This window comes from Cherax quadricarinatus, chromosome 12 (assembly GCF_038502225.1).
Source record: "Cherax quadricarinatus isolate ZL_2023a chromosome 12, ASM3850222v1, whole genome shotgun sequence".
Taxonomy (NCBI): Eukaryota; Metazoa; Arthropoda; class Malacostraca; order Decapoda; family Parastacidae; genus Cherax; species Cherax quadricarinatus.
Window position 1 is genome coordinate 30464653 of NC_091303.1, and position 15321 is coordinate 30479973.

The window sequence follows — 15321 nt, forward strand, 5'->3', positions numbered from 1 at the left end:
CGATACACTTACTACCCACACACGGTACACTTACTGCCCACACACGATACCCTTACTGCCCACACACGGTACACGTACTGCACACACACACACACGGTACACTTACTGCCCACACACACGGTACACTTACTGAACACACACACGGTACACTTACTGCACACACACACGGTACACTTACTGCCCACACACGATACACTTACTACCCACACACGGTACACTTACTGCCCACACACGATACCCTTACTGCCCACACACGGTACACTTACTGCACACACACACACACGGTACACTTACTGCACACACACACACACATACACGGTACACTTACTGCACACACACACACGATACCCTTACTGCCCACACATTGTACACTTACTGCACACACACACACACGGTACACTTACTGCACACACACACACACACACACACACACACACACACACACACACACACACACACGGTACACTTACTGCACACACACACGGTACACTTACTGCCCACACACGATACCCTTACTGCCCACACACGGTACACTTACTGCACACACACACACGGTACACTTACTGCCCACACACAGTACACTTATTACCCACAAACGGTGAACTTACTGCCCACACACGATACACTTACTGCCCACACACAATACACTTACTACCCACACACGGTACACTTACTGCCCACACACGATACACTTACTGCCCACACACGGTACACTTACTGCCCACACACGATGCACTTACTGCCCACACACGATACACTTACTACCCACACACGGTACATTTACTACCCACACACGGTACACTTACTACCCACACACGATACACTTACTGCCCACACACGGTACACTTACTGCCCACACACAGTACACTTATTACCCACACACGATACACTTACTACCCACACACAGTACACTTACTGCCCACACACAGTACACTTACTGCCCACACACAGTACACTTACTGCCCACACACAGTACACTTACTGCCCACACACAGTACACTTATTACCCACACACGATACACTTACTACCCACACACAGTACACTTACTGCCCACACACAGTACACTTACTGCCCACACACAGTACACTTACTACCCACACACAGTACACTTACTGCCCACACACAGTACACTTACTGCCCACACACAGTACACTTACTTCCCACGAACGGTACACGACGTTGACTCCAGCATCCTCGTCCAAGTATACCCTCCAGGTAGTCTAACTAATCTCAAGATAAATTAGGATATTTCGTAACAACGACTCATAGGTACTGTTTTCCTGTGAGAAGATGCCTTCATTTGTACAGTGGATGAAAAGTTCTTTCTTTCTCTTATTCTTAAACATTCCAGATTGTGAAGGCTTACTCAGCCCTGTAACAACTTCAGACAGTATTACCAAGGCTGGCTCCTCCTCAGGAAAATTAATGAATAGAAAAAGAAATAATAACAGACAAACATAAACACTTTATTATATAGAAAATGTAAAATATAAAACACTTAAATATGAAATATTAATCCTACATTAAAGAAAATGAAAAAATGAGAAATATAAATGATAACTGAATTCAACGCTAATATAAAACTTGGGTGTCTGGTGTTGGTGACACTGCTTGTTGAAATCGTAGCCGTTGCCGATGATGGGGGGGGGTCGCATGTGTTGGTTACAACCCACTGGCTCGTTCTTGTGGCCGTAAATAATCTCTCCCGATGAGAGGAAATCAGGTTTTGTACCGCTGCAATGATGAGGGGTTACGTCCTGATTCTTCATACATATGCACAGGCAAGTAAATACAACAGGGGACGTCTCCAGGACGTTAGTCCGTCTCCTTCAATTCTACTCGTTGATTGGCAGATGACCCTCTCTGTCATCCAAGCTGGAAAGATAGACAGGTTACCCACTGCTTAAGAAATCACTCTCCATGATAAGTACAATACCTAAAAGATGTGGTGATTATTACAACAGTCAACTTAGAGCAAGACTGAAAGGACTAAGTTTATTATTGGTCAAAAGTGAAGCTTTCAACCAATAAATCCACTAGAATACAAGGCAGGCATGTACTTACAGTAGTGCTGGGAGCTGTGAGTCTAGTGATTACTGTTTGGACCGGAGCCCCACACGTCACCTTTCTGGGGGGGGGGGGAAGAAGGAGGGGAAGGGATAGCGAGAGCTAGACTGACCATACCTTAACAAGCAGCCGGCAGTCAAACTATCACTTTCGGGGTGAGGGAAAAAAGGTGGGAATAGTGGGAGCTTGACTTACCCTACCTTAACAAGTAGCCGGCAATGAAACTATTGTTACTATATACTCCCTCGCTACTCCTATCTATTGAACTTTTCCCTCACACAGATGCAGTTCCTTAACTCTAAAAAATACTTTCATAATGATAGACTGGGCTGTCACACTGCCTGGTGAGACGCAGAGATTCTTCTTCTTCTTTCAACATACTGGCCGTATCCCACCGAGGTGGGGTGGCCCAAAAGGAAAAACGAAAGTTTCTCCTTTTAAATTTAGTATTATATACAGGAGAAGGGGTTACTAGCCCCTTGCTCCTGGCATTTTAGTCGCCTCTTACGACACGCATGGCTTACGGAGGAAGAATTCTGTTCCACTTCCCAATGGAGTTAAGATAAAAAAACAAGAACAAGAACTAGTAAAAAATAGAAAACCCAGAGGGGTATATATATATATATATATATATATATATATATATATATATATATATATATATATATATATATATATATATATATATATATGTATAGATATATATATATATATATATATATATATATATATATATATATATATATATATATATATATATATATATATATATATATATATATATATATATATGCTTGTACATGCAAGTGTAGTGTGACCTAAGTGTAAGTAGAAGTAGCAAAACTTACCTGAAATCTTGCAAGCTTATGAGACAGAAAAAAGACACCAGCAATCCTACCATCATGTAAAACAATTACAGGCTTCCTTTTACACTCACTTGGCAGGACGGTAGTACCTCCCTGGGCGGTTACTGTCTACCAACCTACTACCAAAGAGACGCAGAGATTACCTCATTAATTATTCATCAGATCTTTCTGCAACAAGTAACAAGACTGGTTTTCATACCCCACTTACAAGCTGACCCATTTTCAGCATGCAGTCGTTAGTTGCATGTTTAATGACAAAATAATCAGTATTAGAACTATTCTATTTTACAAAGTAATTTTGGTACCCAGGCAGAATGATGCTTTCATATCCTCTAAGATATTTCTGTAAATTGTAATGATTTGCTGCCGAATTCTGACAACAATGATGTCTTTCTTGATGCAAAGATTTTTGTAAAATTCCTCTTGATCGGCCGATGTTGGTCTTTACTAAATTTTCGAACGTCCTCAGGTTTAAAAATCTAGCCCAATATGATGTATGTAAAGGCGATAGTTTTAACATAAGAACATAACATAAGAAAGAAGGAACACTATAACAGGCCTACTGGCCTAAGCGAGGCAGGTTCAATTCTCCCAACTGCTTAAGCTCACTAACCTAATGGCCTTAAGCTCACTGACCGTCTGACCTCACTGACCTGTGAGGTCAGACACGTCACTAAAAGGAGGAGCACAGCAGTCGACCTAGTAGCACAAGCTAATAACAAAAAAAGGCACAATACCGTGACTGGAACGATACACAAATAACCCGCACATAGAATAGAGGAGCTTACGACGACGTTTCGGTCCGACTTGGACCGAACTCACACCCACTCATGTCTTTATCCAACCTATAATTAAAACTACACAACGTCTTAGCTTCTATGACGGTACTCGGGAGTTTGTTCCACTCATCCACAACTCTATTACCAAACCAGTGCTTTCCTATATCCTTCCTGAATCTGAATTTTTCCAATTTAAAACCATTGCTGCGAGTCCTGTCTATGTTAGATATTTTTAGCACGCTATTTACATCTCCTTTATTAATTCCTGTTTTCCATTTATACACCTCAATCATATCCCCCCTAATTCTACGCTTTTCTAAAGAGTGGAGATTCAGGGCCCTTAGTCTGTCCCCATAGGGAAGATTTCTGATACATGGATCAACTTTGTCATCCACTTCTGTATGTTTTCCAGTGCATTTATTTCCATTCTATAATACAGTGACCAGAACTGTGCAGCATAATCTAAATGAGGCCTAACCAAAGATATATAGAGCTGTAAAGTAAAAGGACACAAGTGCAACTAATGTGACATTTTATTGTGGCAACGTTTCGCTCTCCAGGAGCTTTATCAAGCCGTTACAAACAGTACATGGACACAGAGGGTATATATAGGCTCAGAGTGAGGCGCAATACTAGTGGAAGTAGTAGTAGTAGTAGTAGTAGTAGTAGTAGTAGTAGTAGTAGTAGTAGTAGTAGTAGTAGTAGTAGTAGTAGTAGTAGTAGTAATCCAATATGTTAGAACAATTAACTCGCACATGAGTAAACGATATAAAAGCTATTACTTGGGAAACATAAAAATTGGTTAGACAAATATTTCTATTGGAGGCTGGATAGAGAAGGCCTGTTTCAATGTTCATTCTCTGTAATGTGCTTGTGTAGTATTAACAGGAGAGACTATGTGATGGCAGGATTTACTGCTTTCAGGAGGATTCATGCTAAGACTTCAGAGATGGTGAAGCTGCCTTTGTTTTGTTTAATTGTATTAGAAACAGCTATTAGTGAAGATTCAAGGCACTTGCGTCTGCGGAAATTAGTTTCTTTGATCAGTAGTTGGGCGTCCCTGAACTTCATGAGATGATTGGTGAAATTTCGGTGTTGTACACAGGCGTTGTTCAAGTTATCGTTCCTTCATGAATAAATGTGTTCATTGAGGCGGGTGTTGAAGTTTCTTGCTGTTTCACCTACATAAATCTTGTCGCAGCCTCCACAGGGTATAGTGTAAACCCCTGCGTTGACTGGTTCATGGTGCTTGGATTTTGTTCTGGTTAGATCCTTTATCGAAGTGCTGGAAGCGATGGCGACTCTGGTGTTAGCTTGTGAAAGTACTTTAGAAACGTTCAGTGCAACCTGGCTGTTGGGAAGAATTATAACTTTGTTGGGAGTGGTGTTGGTGCGTGGAGAATTAATGATCTGAAGGGTTCTTTTTTTGCAGTCTTTGATGAAAAAGGAAGGAAAATGTAAATCTGTGAAGGCTCGGTGAATGTATGTACATTCCTCGTCAATAAACTCAGGACTACAAATTAAAGTATGAGCTTAGGAAAAACCCGATGATGATGCCTCTTTTGGTCGTAGTATGTTGACTGGAATAGAAGTGTGTGAGATCGTTTTTATTAGTAGGTTTCCGATAAACTTGAAATCTTAGGCTGTTGTCTACTTTGTGAATGAGGACGTCGAGGAAAGGTAGCTTGTCATTGGATTCTTCTTCTAGTGTAAACTTGATCTCCGGTTCAACTGCGTAATAGCTTTTATATCGTTTACTCATGTGCATGATAATTGTTCTAACATATTATATTACTACTACTACTACCACTAGTATTGCACCTCACTCTGAGCCTATATATACCCTCTGTGTCCATGTACTGTTCGTAACGGCTTGATAAAGCTCCTGGAGAGCGAAACGTTGCCACAATAAAATGTCACATTAGTTGCACTTGTGTCCTTTTACTTTACATGTCGGTAAGACTACCAACATTATTACATATATAGAGTTGAAGTACAACCTGAGGACTTCTATTATTTATACTTCTTGCTATGAAGCCAAGGATTCTGCTAGCTTTATTGCGAACACTTATGCACTGTTGTCTTGGTTTCAGATTACTGCTAACCAGAACTCCTAAATCCTTTTCACAATCCGTAATATTAAGATCTACATTATTTAGTTTATATGTGGCATGGTTATTTTCCTGTCCTACATTTAGAACTTTGCATTCCTCTATATTAAACTACATCTGCCACTTCTCCAACCACTACATCAGTCTTTTCAAATAATCCTGGAGTGCTCTAATGTCCTCAGTATAATGAATTGGGCTGCCTATTTTGGTGTCATCAGCAAATTTGCTTATGTCGCTATTTATTCCCTCATCTGTGGCGTTTATGTAAATTGTGAACAACAATGGGCCCAACACTGACCCCTGTGGAACACCGCTTGTGACTTGCCCCCCATTCCGATTTCTCCCCAATTATGCAAACTCTCTGCTGCCTATTTGTCAACCATGCCTCTACCTAGGAAAAAATTTCTCCTAATCAGTGTGCCTTAAGTTTCCTCAACAGTCTCTAATGTGGAGCTCTATCAAAAGTGTTACTGAAGTTCATATACACAATATTATATTCATTACCATGATCTACTTCCTCAAACACCTTAGTGAAGAAAGTTAGTAAATTCGTAAGACAGGAACGCCCCTTTGTAAAACCGTGTTGAGATTCATTAATCAATTTATGTCTTTCAAGATGACTATGAATTGCTTCGGCAATTATTGATTCCATAAGTTTACCAACTATGGAGATAAGGCTTATTGGTTTATAGTTCGAAGCTAAGGACCTGTCACCTGCCTTGTAAATAGGTATTACATTTTCCATTTTCCACTTGTCTGGCACTATGCCAGTTTGTAGTGATATATTGAAAATATTAGCCAAAGGTATGCTAAATTCCTCTTTACATTCCTTTAACACCCTTGCAAACAGTTCATCAGGGCCTAGGGATTTGTTAGGTTTTAATTTCTCTATTTGTCTGAGGACCATGTCACTAGTTACAGCAATCGTGCATAGTTCATTATCGTCCTGTTCTACATATTTTATTTCTGGAATTTCGCTAGTATCTTCCTGAGTAAAAACTGAGAGGAAGTAGGTAATGAAAAGTTCATACATTTCTTTATCACTGTCAGTGATCTGACCTGAGTTACTCTTAAGTGGGCCTATCTTGTCCCTAATCTTACTTCTGTATACCTGAATTAATTATATTCAGCTAAGGTATAGATAAAAATTAAAAAATATTTTCTTATGATGGATATAAATTTGGAGTCAGTCACTCACAGAGGAATTAACACTGCCGAGAGTGAAGTAAATGTTGTAGTCGAGGCTTGAGACAGCTGTTGCATTATTACCTGTTGATGGTTTACTAGCCTTGAACACAGGTTTAATTTTTCTCCTATTGATGCTCCTTTAACTCAGTTTTCTTAGGAACATTTATTATATGGTTAGATTTTCTGTCATGAAAGTACATTTCAAACACTTAGGACTTTATTAACCTCCAATGATGCTTTAATGTTACTTGATTTTGAAAAAGACATTCATTTTCACAACTGAAGCTAGTAGCATTGCTTTATGATTAATGTTAGCACAAAAAACAATGAGTCACACTGCAATAACACTTGCTAGCAGAGTTCTGACGCAGACGTAAGCTGTCACTGAGCCAGAAGCTACAGCTATTGCTTGGTCCCTCTGCATTCATGGCTATCATTGCTGCATGACCCACGAAGGTTCTCTGATTCACCAAGGTTTCCTGGCCCACCAAGGGTTCATGACCCACCAAGGTTTCCTGACCCACAAAGGCTTTCTGGCCCATCAAGTTTTTCTGACCCACCAAGGTTTTCTGATCCACCAAGGCTTTCTGACCCACCAAGGCTTTCTGACCCATCAAGGTTTTCTGACCCATCAAGTTTTTTCTGACCCATCAAGGTTTTCTGACCCACCAAGGCTTTCTGACCCACCAAGTTTTTCTCATACACCAAGGTTTTCTGACCCACCAAGGCTTTCTGACCCATCAAGTTTTTCTGACCCACCAAGTTTTTCTGACCCACCAAGGTTTTCTGACCCATCAAGTTTTTCTGACCCACCAAGGTTTCCTGAGCCACTAAGGGTTTATGACCAACCAAGGATTCCTGACCCACCTAGCGTTCATGACCAGGTCCTCATGGTTGCCTCTGTTGAGGAAGACTTCGGCGGGGAAGACAACGACCAGTGCCAGCAGCAGAAGAATAACCTCCATGGACTTGCGGCCACGGTCCACGAAGTCACCGTTGAACACATACGGGTTGTCAGTAGACGGCAGCCCGTTCTGTAAAGGTCAGTGATACAGACAGTTTCTGGGTGGCAGCTACCTATGGAAGGGAATTATTATTAGAAGTCTAGTGTTTCTAATGAAAGATAAAGTAGACCTGAGAGGCATTTGCGAATGGCCATTTAATAGTCCAGTCACAGTAGAATTTTTTTTAAGAAAGTCGGCCGTCTCCCACCGAGGCAGGGTGACCCAAAAAAGAAAGAAAACCCCCAAAAAGAAAATACTTTCATCATCTTTCAATACTTTCACCTCATTCACACATAATCACTGTTTTTGCAGAGGTGCTCAGAACACAACAGTTTAGAAACATATACGTATAAAGATACACAACATATCTCTCCAAGCTGCCAATATCCCAAACCCCTTCTTCAAAGTGCAGGCATTGTACTTCCCATTTCCAGGACTCAAATCCGGCTATATAAAATAACCGGTTTCTTTGAACCCCTCACTAAATATTACCCTGCTCACACTCCAACAGCTTGTCAGGTCCCAAATACCATTCGTCTCCATTCACTCCTATTTAACACCCTCAAACACGCTTGCTGGAAGTCCAAGCCCATCGCCCACAAAACCTCCTTTATCCCCTCCCTCCAATCTTTTCGAGGACGACCCCTACCCCTCGCCTTCCTTCCCCTACAGATTTATACGCTCTCCATGTCATTCTACTTTGATCCATTCTCTCTAAATGACCACACCACCTCAACAGCCCCTCTTCAGCTCTCTGACTAATACTTTTATTAACTCCACACCTTCTCCTAATTCCCACACTCCGATTTTTCTGCATAATATTTGCACCACACATTGCCCTTAGACAGGACATCTCCACTGCCTCCAACCGTCTCCTCGCTGCAGCATTTACAACCCAAGCTTCACACCCATATAAGAGCGTTGGTACCACTGTACTTTCATACATTCCCTTCTTTGCCTCCATAGATAATGTTTTTTGACTCCACATATACCTCAACGGACCACTCACCTTTTTTTCTTCATCAATTTTATGATTAAATCATCCTTCATAAATCCATCCACTGACACCTCAACTCCCAAATATCTCACTTCTTCCATACTCACTTCTTTCTTACTCCTCTCCAATTTGATATCCAATTTTTCTTTATCTAAATCATTTGATACCCTCATCACCTTACTCTTTTCTATGTTCACTTTCAACTTTCTACCTTTACACGCTCTCCCAAACTAATCCACTAACCTTTGCAATTTTTCTTTAGAATCATCAGCAAAAAGTAACTGTGTCACTCCCCATTTTGTATTTGATTCCCCATAATTTAATTCCACCCCACTCCCCAACACCCTAGCATTTACTTCCTTTACAACCCCATCTATAAATATATTAAACAACCATGGTGACATTACACATCCCTGTCTAAGACCTACTTTTAACGGGAAGTAGTCTCCCTCTCTTCTACACACCCTAACCTGAGCCTCACTATCCTCATAAAAACTTTTCACAGCATTTAGTAACTTACCACCTATTCCATATACTTGCAACATCTGCCACATTGCTCCTCTATCCACTCTATCATATGCCTTTTCTAAATCCATAAATGCAATAAAAACTTCTCTACCTTTATCTAAATACTGTTCACATATATGTTCCAATGTTAACACTCATCCGCAATCCTACATTCTGTCTTACCTCTAATTCTTTCAATAATAACCCTACCTTACACTTTTCCTGGTATACTCAGTAAACTAATTCCTCTATAACTTTTTACAATCTCTTTTGTCCCCCTTTCCCTTATATAAAGGAACTAGACATGCGCTCTGCCAATCCCCTCTTTCATACATTTATTAAACAAAATTACCAACCACTCTAACACTACATCAACCCCTGCTTTTAACATTTGTCACGATCCCATCAGTTCCAGCTACTTTACCCCCTTTCATTCTACATAATGCCTCACGCACCTCCCTCACACTCACATCCTGCTCTTCATCACTCCTAAAAGATGGTATACCTCCCTGGCCAGTGGATGAAATTACCGCCTTCCTTTCTTCCTCAACATTTAAAAGTTCCTCAAAATATTCCCGCCATCTACCCAATACCTCCATCTCCCCATCTACTAACTCCCCTACTCTGTTTTTAACTGACAAATCTATTGGTTCCCTAGGCTTTCTTAGCTTGTTTAACTTACTCCAAATTTTTTCTTATTTTCATTAAAATTACTTGACAGTGCCTCTCCCACTCTATCATCTGCTCTCCTTTTGCACTCTCTCACCTCTCTCTTCACATTTCTTTTACTCTCCATATACTCTACTCTTCTTATAACACTTCTGCGTTGTAAAAACCTCTCATAAGGTACCTTTTTCTCTTTTATCACACCCTTTACTTCATCATTCCACCAATCACTCCTCTTTCCTCCTGCTCCCACCCTCCTATAACCACAAACTTCTGCCTCACATTCTAATACTGCATTTTTAAAACTATTCCAACCCTCTTCAACCCATCCCCCATCCCCACTAAATAGCGGAAATAATTTATAAGATGAAATTTTCTACATATACCAGTGAAGGCGGTAGAAATAAACCATTCTTATCAAATATTGAGAGTTATACAGATACCGACTCATGAACGAAACGTTCAAATTATGTTTGCTGCAACTTTAAAACTGGTGTTTGTGAGAGGCAGAAATACAGGAAAAAACGAAACATTATGAATTTTTCTTTCTTACTGAAAGATAGTGTATAAATTTGGTTACATATTGATGCAATCTGCTTGTTTATACCATGTTTGTAAGTTAGTTTTTTCCAAAAATGTAGTTTTTGTTGTAGCTGTCATCAAAACGACATGATGTCATATTGTTTTTTTTTACTCCAAAAATTACTAGATTTTTTTTTTTTTAAATACGCATGGCATCTTTTCTGACGACAGTATACTAGTGTCCAGGGTGTGAGCCACAGGGACGCCCTGGGTGTGAGCCACAGGGACGCCCTGGGTGTGAGCCACAGGGACGCCCTGGGTGTGAGCCACAGGGACGCCCTGGGTGTGAGCCACAGGGACGCCCTGGGTGTGAGCCACAGGGACGCCCTGGGTGTGAGCCACAGGGACGCCCTGGGTGTGAGCCACAGGGACGCCCTGGGTGTGAGCCACAGGGACGCCCTGGGTGTGAGCCACAGGGACGCCCTGGGTGTGAGCCACATGGACGCCATGAGTGTGAGCCACAGGGACGTCCTGGGTGTGAGCAACAGGGACGCCCTGGGTGTGAGCCACAGGAACGCCCTGGTTGTGAGCCACAGGGACGTCCTGGATGTGAGCCACAGGGAGGCCCTGAGTGGGAGCCACAGGGGCACCCTTGGCGTGAGCCATAGGGAGGCCCTGGGTGTGAGCCGCAGGGACGCCCTTGGTGTGAGCCACAGGGACGGCCTGGGTGTGAGCCACAGGGACGCCCTGGGTGTGAGCCACAGGGACGCCCTGGGTGTGAGCCACAGGGAAGTCCTGGATGTGAGCCACAGGGACGCCCTGGGTGTGAGCCACAGGGACGCCCTGGGTGTGAGCCACAGGGACGCCCTGGGTGTGAGCCACAGGGACGCCCTGGGTGTGAGCCACAGGGACGCCCTGGGTGTGAGCCACAGGGACGCCCTGGGTGTGAGCCACAGGGATGCCCTGAGTGTGAGCCACAGGGATACCCTGGATGTGAGCCACAAGGACGCCCTGGTGTAAGCCACAGGGACGCCCTGGGTGTGAGCCACAGGGATACCCTGGTGTGAGCCACAGGGATACCCTAGGTGTAAGCCACAGGGATGCCCTGAGTGTGAGCCACAGGGATGCCCTGGGTGTGAGCCACAGGGATGCCCTGGGTGTGAGCCACAGGGATGCCCTGGGTGTGAGCCACAGGGATGCCCTGGGTGTGAGCCACAGGGATGCCCTGGGTGTGAGCCACAGGGATGCCCTGGGTGTGAGCCACAGGGATGCCCTGAGTGTGAGCCACAGAAATGCCCTGGGTGTGAGCCACAGGAATGCCCTGGGTGTGAGCCACAGGGATGCCCTGGGTGTGAACCACACGGATGTCCTGGGTGTGAGCCACAGGGATGCCCTGGGTGTGAGCCACAGGAATGCTCTCGGTGTGAGCCACAGGGATGCCCTGGGTGTGAGCCACAGCGATGCCCTGGGTGTGAGCCACAGGGACGCCCTGGGTGTGAGCCACAGGGATGCCCTGGGTGTGAGCCACAGGGATGCCCTGGGTGTGAGCCACAGGGATGCCCTGGGTGTGAGCCACAGGGATGCCCTGGGTGTGAACCACACGGATGCCCTGGGTGTGAGCCACAGCGATGCCCTGGGTGTGAGCCACAGGGACGCCCTGGGTGTGAGCGACAGGGATGCCCTGGATGGAGCCAAAGGGACGCCCCGGGTGTGAGCCACAGGGATGCCCTGGGTGTGAGCCACAGGGATGCCCTGGGTGTGAGCCACAGGGATGCCCTGGGTGTGAACCACACGGATGCCCTGGGTGTGAGCCACAGCGATGCCCTGGGTGTGAGCCACAGGGATGCCCTGGGTGTGAGCCACAGGGATGCCCTGGGTGTGAGCCACAGGGATGCCCTGCGTGTGAGTCACAGGGATGCCCTGGGTGTAAGCGACAAGGATGCCCTGGGTGTGAGCCACAGGGACGCCCTGGGTGTGAGCCACAGGGATGCCCTGGGTGTGAGCCACAGGGATGCCCGGGATGTGAGCCACAGGGATGCCCTGGGTGTGAGCCACAGGGATGCCCTGGGTGTGAGCCACAGGGACGACCTGGGTGTGAGCCACAGAGATGCCCTGGGTGTGAGTCACAGGGATGCCGTGCGTGTGAGCCACAGGGATGCCATGGGTGTAAGCGACAAGGATGCCCTGGGTGTGAGCCAGAGCGATACCCTGGGTATGAGCCAGAGCGATACCCTGGGTATGAGCAACAGGGACGCCCTGGGTGTTAGCCACAGGGATGCCCTGGGTGTGAGCCACAGGGATGCCCTGGGTGTGAGCCACAGGGATGCCTTGGGTGTGATCCACAGGGATGCCCTGGGTATGAGCAACAGGGACGCCCTGGGTGTGAGCCACAGGGATGCCCTGGGTGTGAGTCACAGGGATGCCCTGGGCGTGAGCCACAGAGATGCCCTGGGCGTGAGCCACAGGGATTCCCTGGGTGTGAGCCACAGGGATGCCCTGGGAGTGAGCCACAGGGACGCCCTGGGTGTGAGCCACAGAGATGCTCTGGGTGTGAGTCACAGGGATGACCTGCGTGTGAGCCACAGGGATGCCCTGGGTGTAAGTGACAAGGATGCCCTGGGTGTGAGCCACAGCGATGCCCTGGATATGAGCCACAGGGACGCCCTGGGTGTGAGCCACAGGGATGCCCTGGGTGTGAGCCACAGGGATGCCCTGGGCGTGAGCCACAGGGATGCCCTGGGCGTGAGCCACAGGGATGCCCTGGGTGTGAGCCACAGGGATGCCCTGGGTGTGAGCCACAGGGACGCCCTGGGTGTGAGCCACAGGGATGCCCTGGGTGTGAGCCACAGGGACGCCCTGGGTGTGAGCCACAGGGACGCCCTGGGTGTGAGCCACAGGGACGGCCTGGGTGTGAGCCACAGGGACGCCCTGGGTGTGAGCCACAGGGACGTCATGGGTGTGAGCCACAGGGACGCCCTGGGTGTGAGCCACAGGGACGCCCTGGGTGTGAGCCACAGGGACGCCCTGGGTGTGAGCCACAGGGACGGCCTGGGTGTGAGCCACAGGGACGTCATGGGTGTGAGCCACATGGACGCTCTGGGTGTTAGCCATAGGGACGCCCTGGGTGTGAGCCACAGGGACGTCATGGGTGTGAGCCACAGGAACGCCCTGGGTGTGAGCCACAGGGACGCCGTTGGTGTGAGCCACATGGATGTCCTGGGTGTGAGCCACTGGGACGGCCTGGGTGTGAGCCACAGGGACGGCCTGGGTGTGAGCCACAGGGACGCCCTGGGTGTGAGCCACAGGGACGCCCTGGGTGTGAGCCACAGGGATGCCCTGGGTGTGAGCCACAGGGACGCCCTGGGTGTGAGCCACAGGGACGCCCTGGGTGTGAGCCACAGGGACGTCATAGGTGTGAGCCACGTGGACGGCCTGGGTGTGAGCCACAGGGATGCCCTGGGTGTGAGCCACAGGGACGCCTTGGGTGTGAACCACAGGGACGCCCTGGGTGTGAGCCACAGGGACGCTCTGGGTGTGAGCCACAGGTACGACATGGGTGTGAGCCACAGGAACGCCCTGGGTGTGAACCACAGAGACGCCCAGGGTGTGAGCCACAGGGACGCCCTGGGTGTGAGCCACAGGGATGCCCTGTGTGTGAGCCACAGGGATGCCCTGGGCGTGAGACACAGGGATGCCCTGGGTGTGAGCCACAGGGATGACCTGGGTGTGAGCCACAGGGAAGCCCTGGATGTGAGCCACAGGGATACCCTGGGTGTGAGCCACAGGGATGCCCTGGGTGTGAGCCACAGGGACGCTCTGGGTGTGAGCCACAGAGATGCCCTGGGTGTGAGTCACAGGGATGCCCTGCGTGTGAGTCACAGGGATGCCCTGGGTGTAAGCGACAAGGATGCCCTGGGTGTGAGCCACAGCGATGCCCTGGGTATGAGCCACAGGGACGCCCTGGGTGTGAGCCACAGGGATGCCCTGGGTGTGAGCCACAGGGATGCCCTGGGCGTGAGCCACAGGGATGCCCTGGGTGTGAGCCACAGGGACGCTCTGGATGTGAGCCACAGGGACGCCCTAGGTGTGAGCCACAGAGATGCCCTGGGTGTGAGCCACAGGGACGCCTTGGGTGTGAACCACAGGGACGCCCTGGGGGAGAGCCACAGGGACGCTCTGGGTGTGAGCCACAGGTACGACATGGGTGTGAGCCACAGGAAAGCCCTGGGTGTGAACCACAGAGACGCCCAGGGTGTGAGCCACAGGGACCCCCTGGGTGTGAGCCATAGGGACGCCCTGGGTGTGAGCCACAGGGGCGTCATGGGTGTGAGCCACATGGACGCCCTGGGTGTGAGCCACAGAGATGCCCTGGGTGTGAGCCACAGGGACGCCCTGGGTGTGAGCCACAGGGACGTCATGGGTGTGAGCCACAGGGACGTCATGGGTGTGAGCCACATGGACGCCTTGGGTGTGAGCCACAGGGACGCCCTGGGTGTGAGCCACAGGGACGCCCTGGGTGTGAGCCACAGGGACGCCCTGGTTGTGAGCCACATGGACGCCTTGAGTGTGAGCCACAGGGACGCCCTGGGTGTGAGCCACAGGGACGCCCTGGG

At 47.6% G+C, this 15321-nt stretch overlaps 1 protein-coding gene across 1 annotated transcript in view; it reads right to left on the reverse strand.

Annotated features, from left to right (window-relative positions):
* The window catches only part of rdgC (retinal degeneration C), a 98255-nt gene that overhangs the window by 64251 nt on the left and 18683 nt on the right, over window positions 1-15321 (reverse strand). Inside the window, exon 5 of the mRNA XM_070084369.1 lies at window positions 7880-8046. Coding sequence (XP_069940470.1) covers window positions 7880-8046 — 167 coding nt within the window. The remainder of the gene's footprint in view (window positions 1-7879; window positions 8047-15321) is intronic.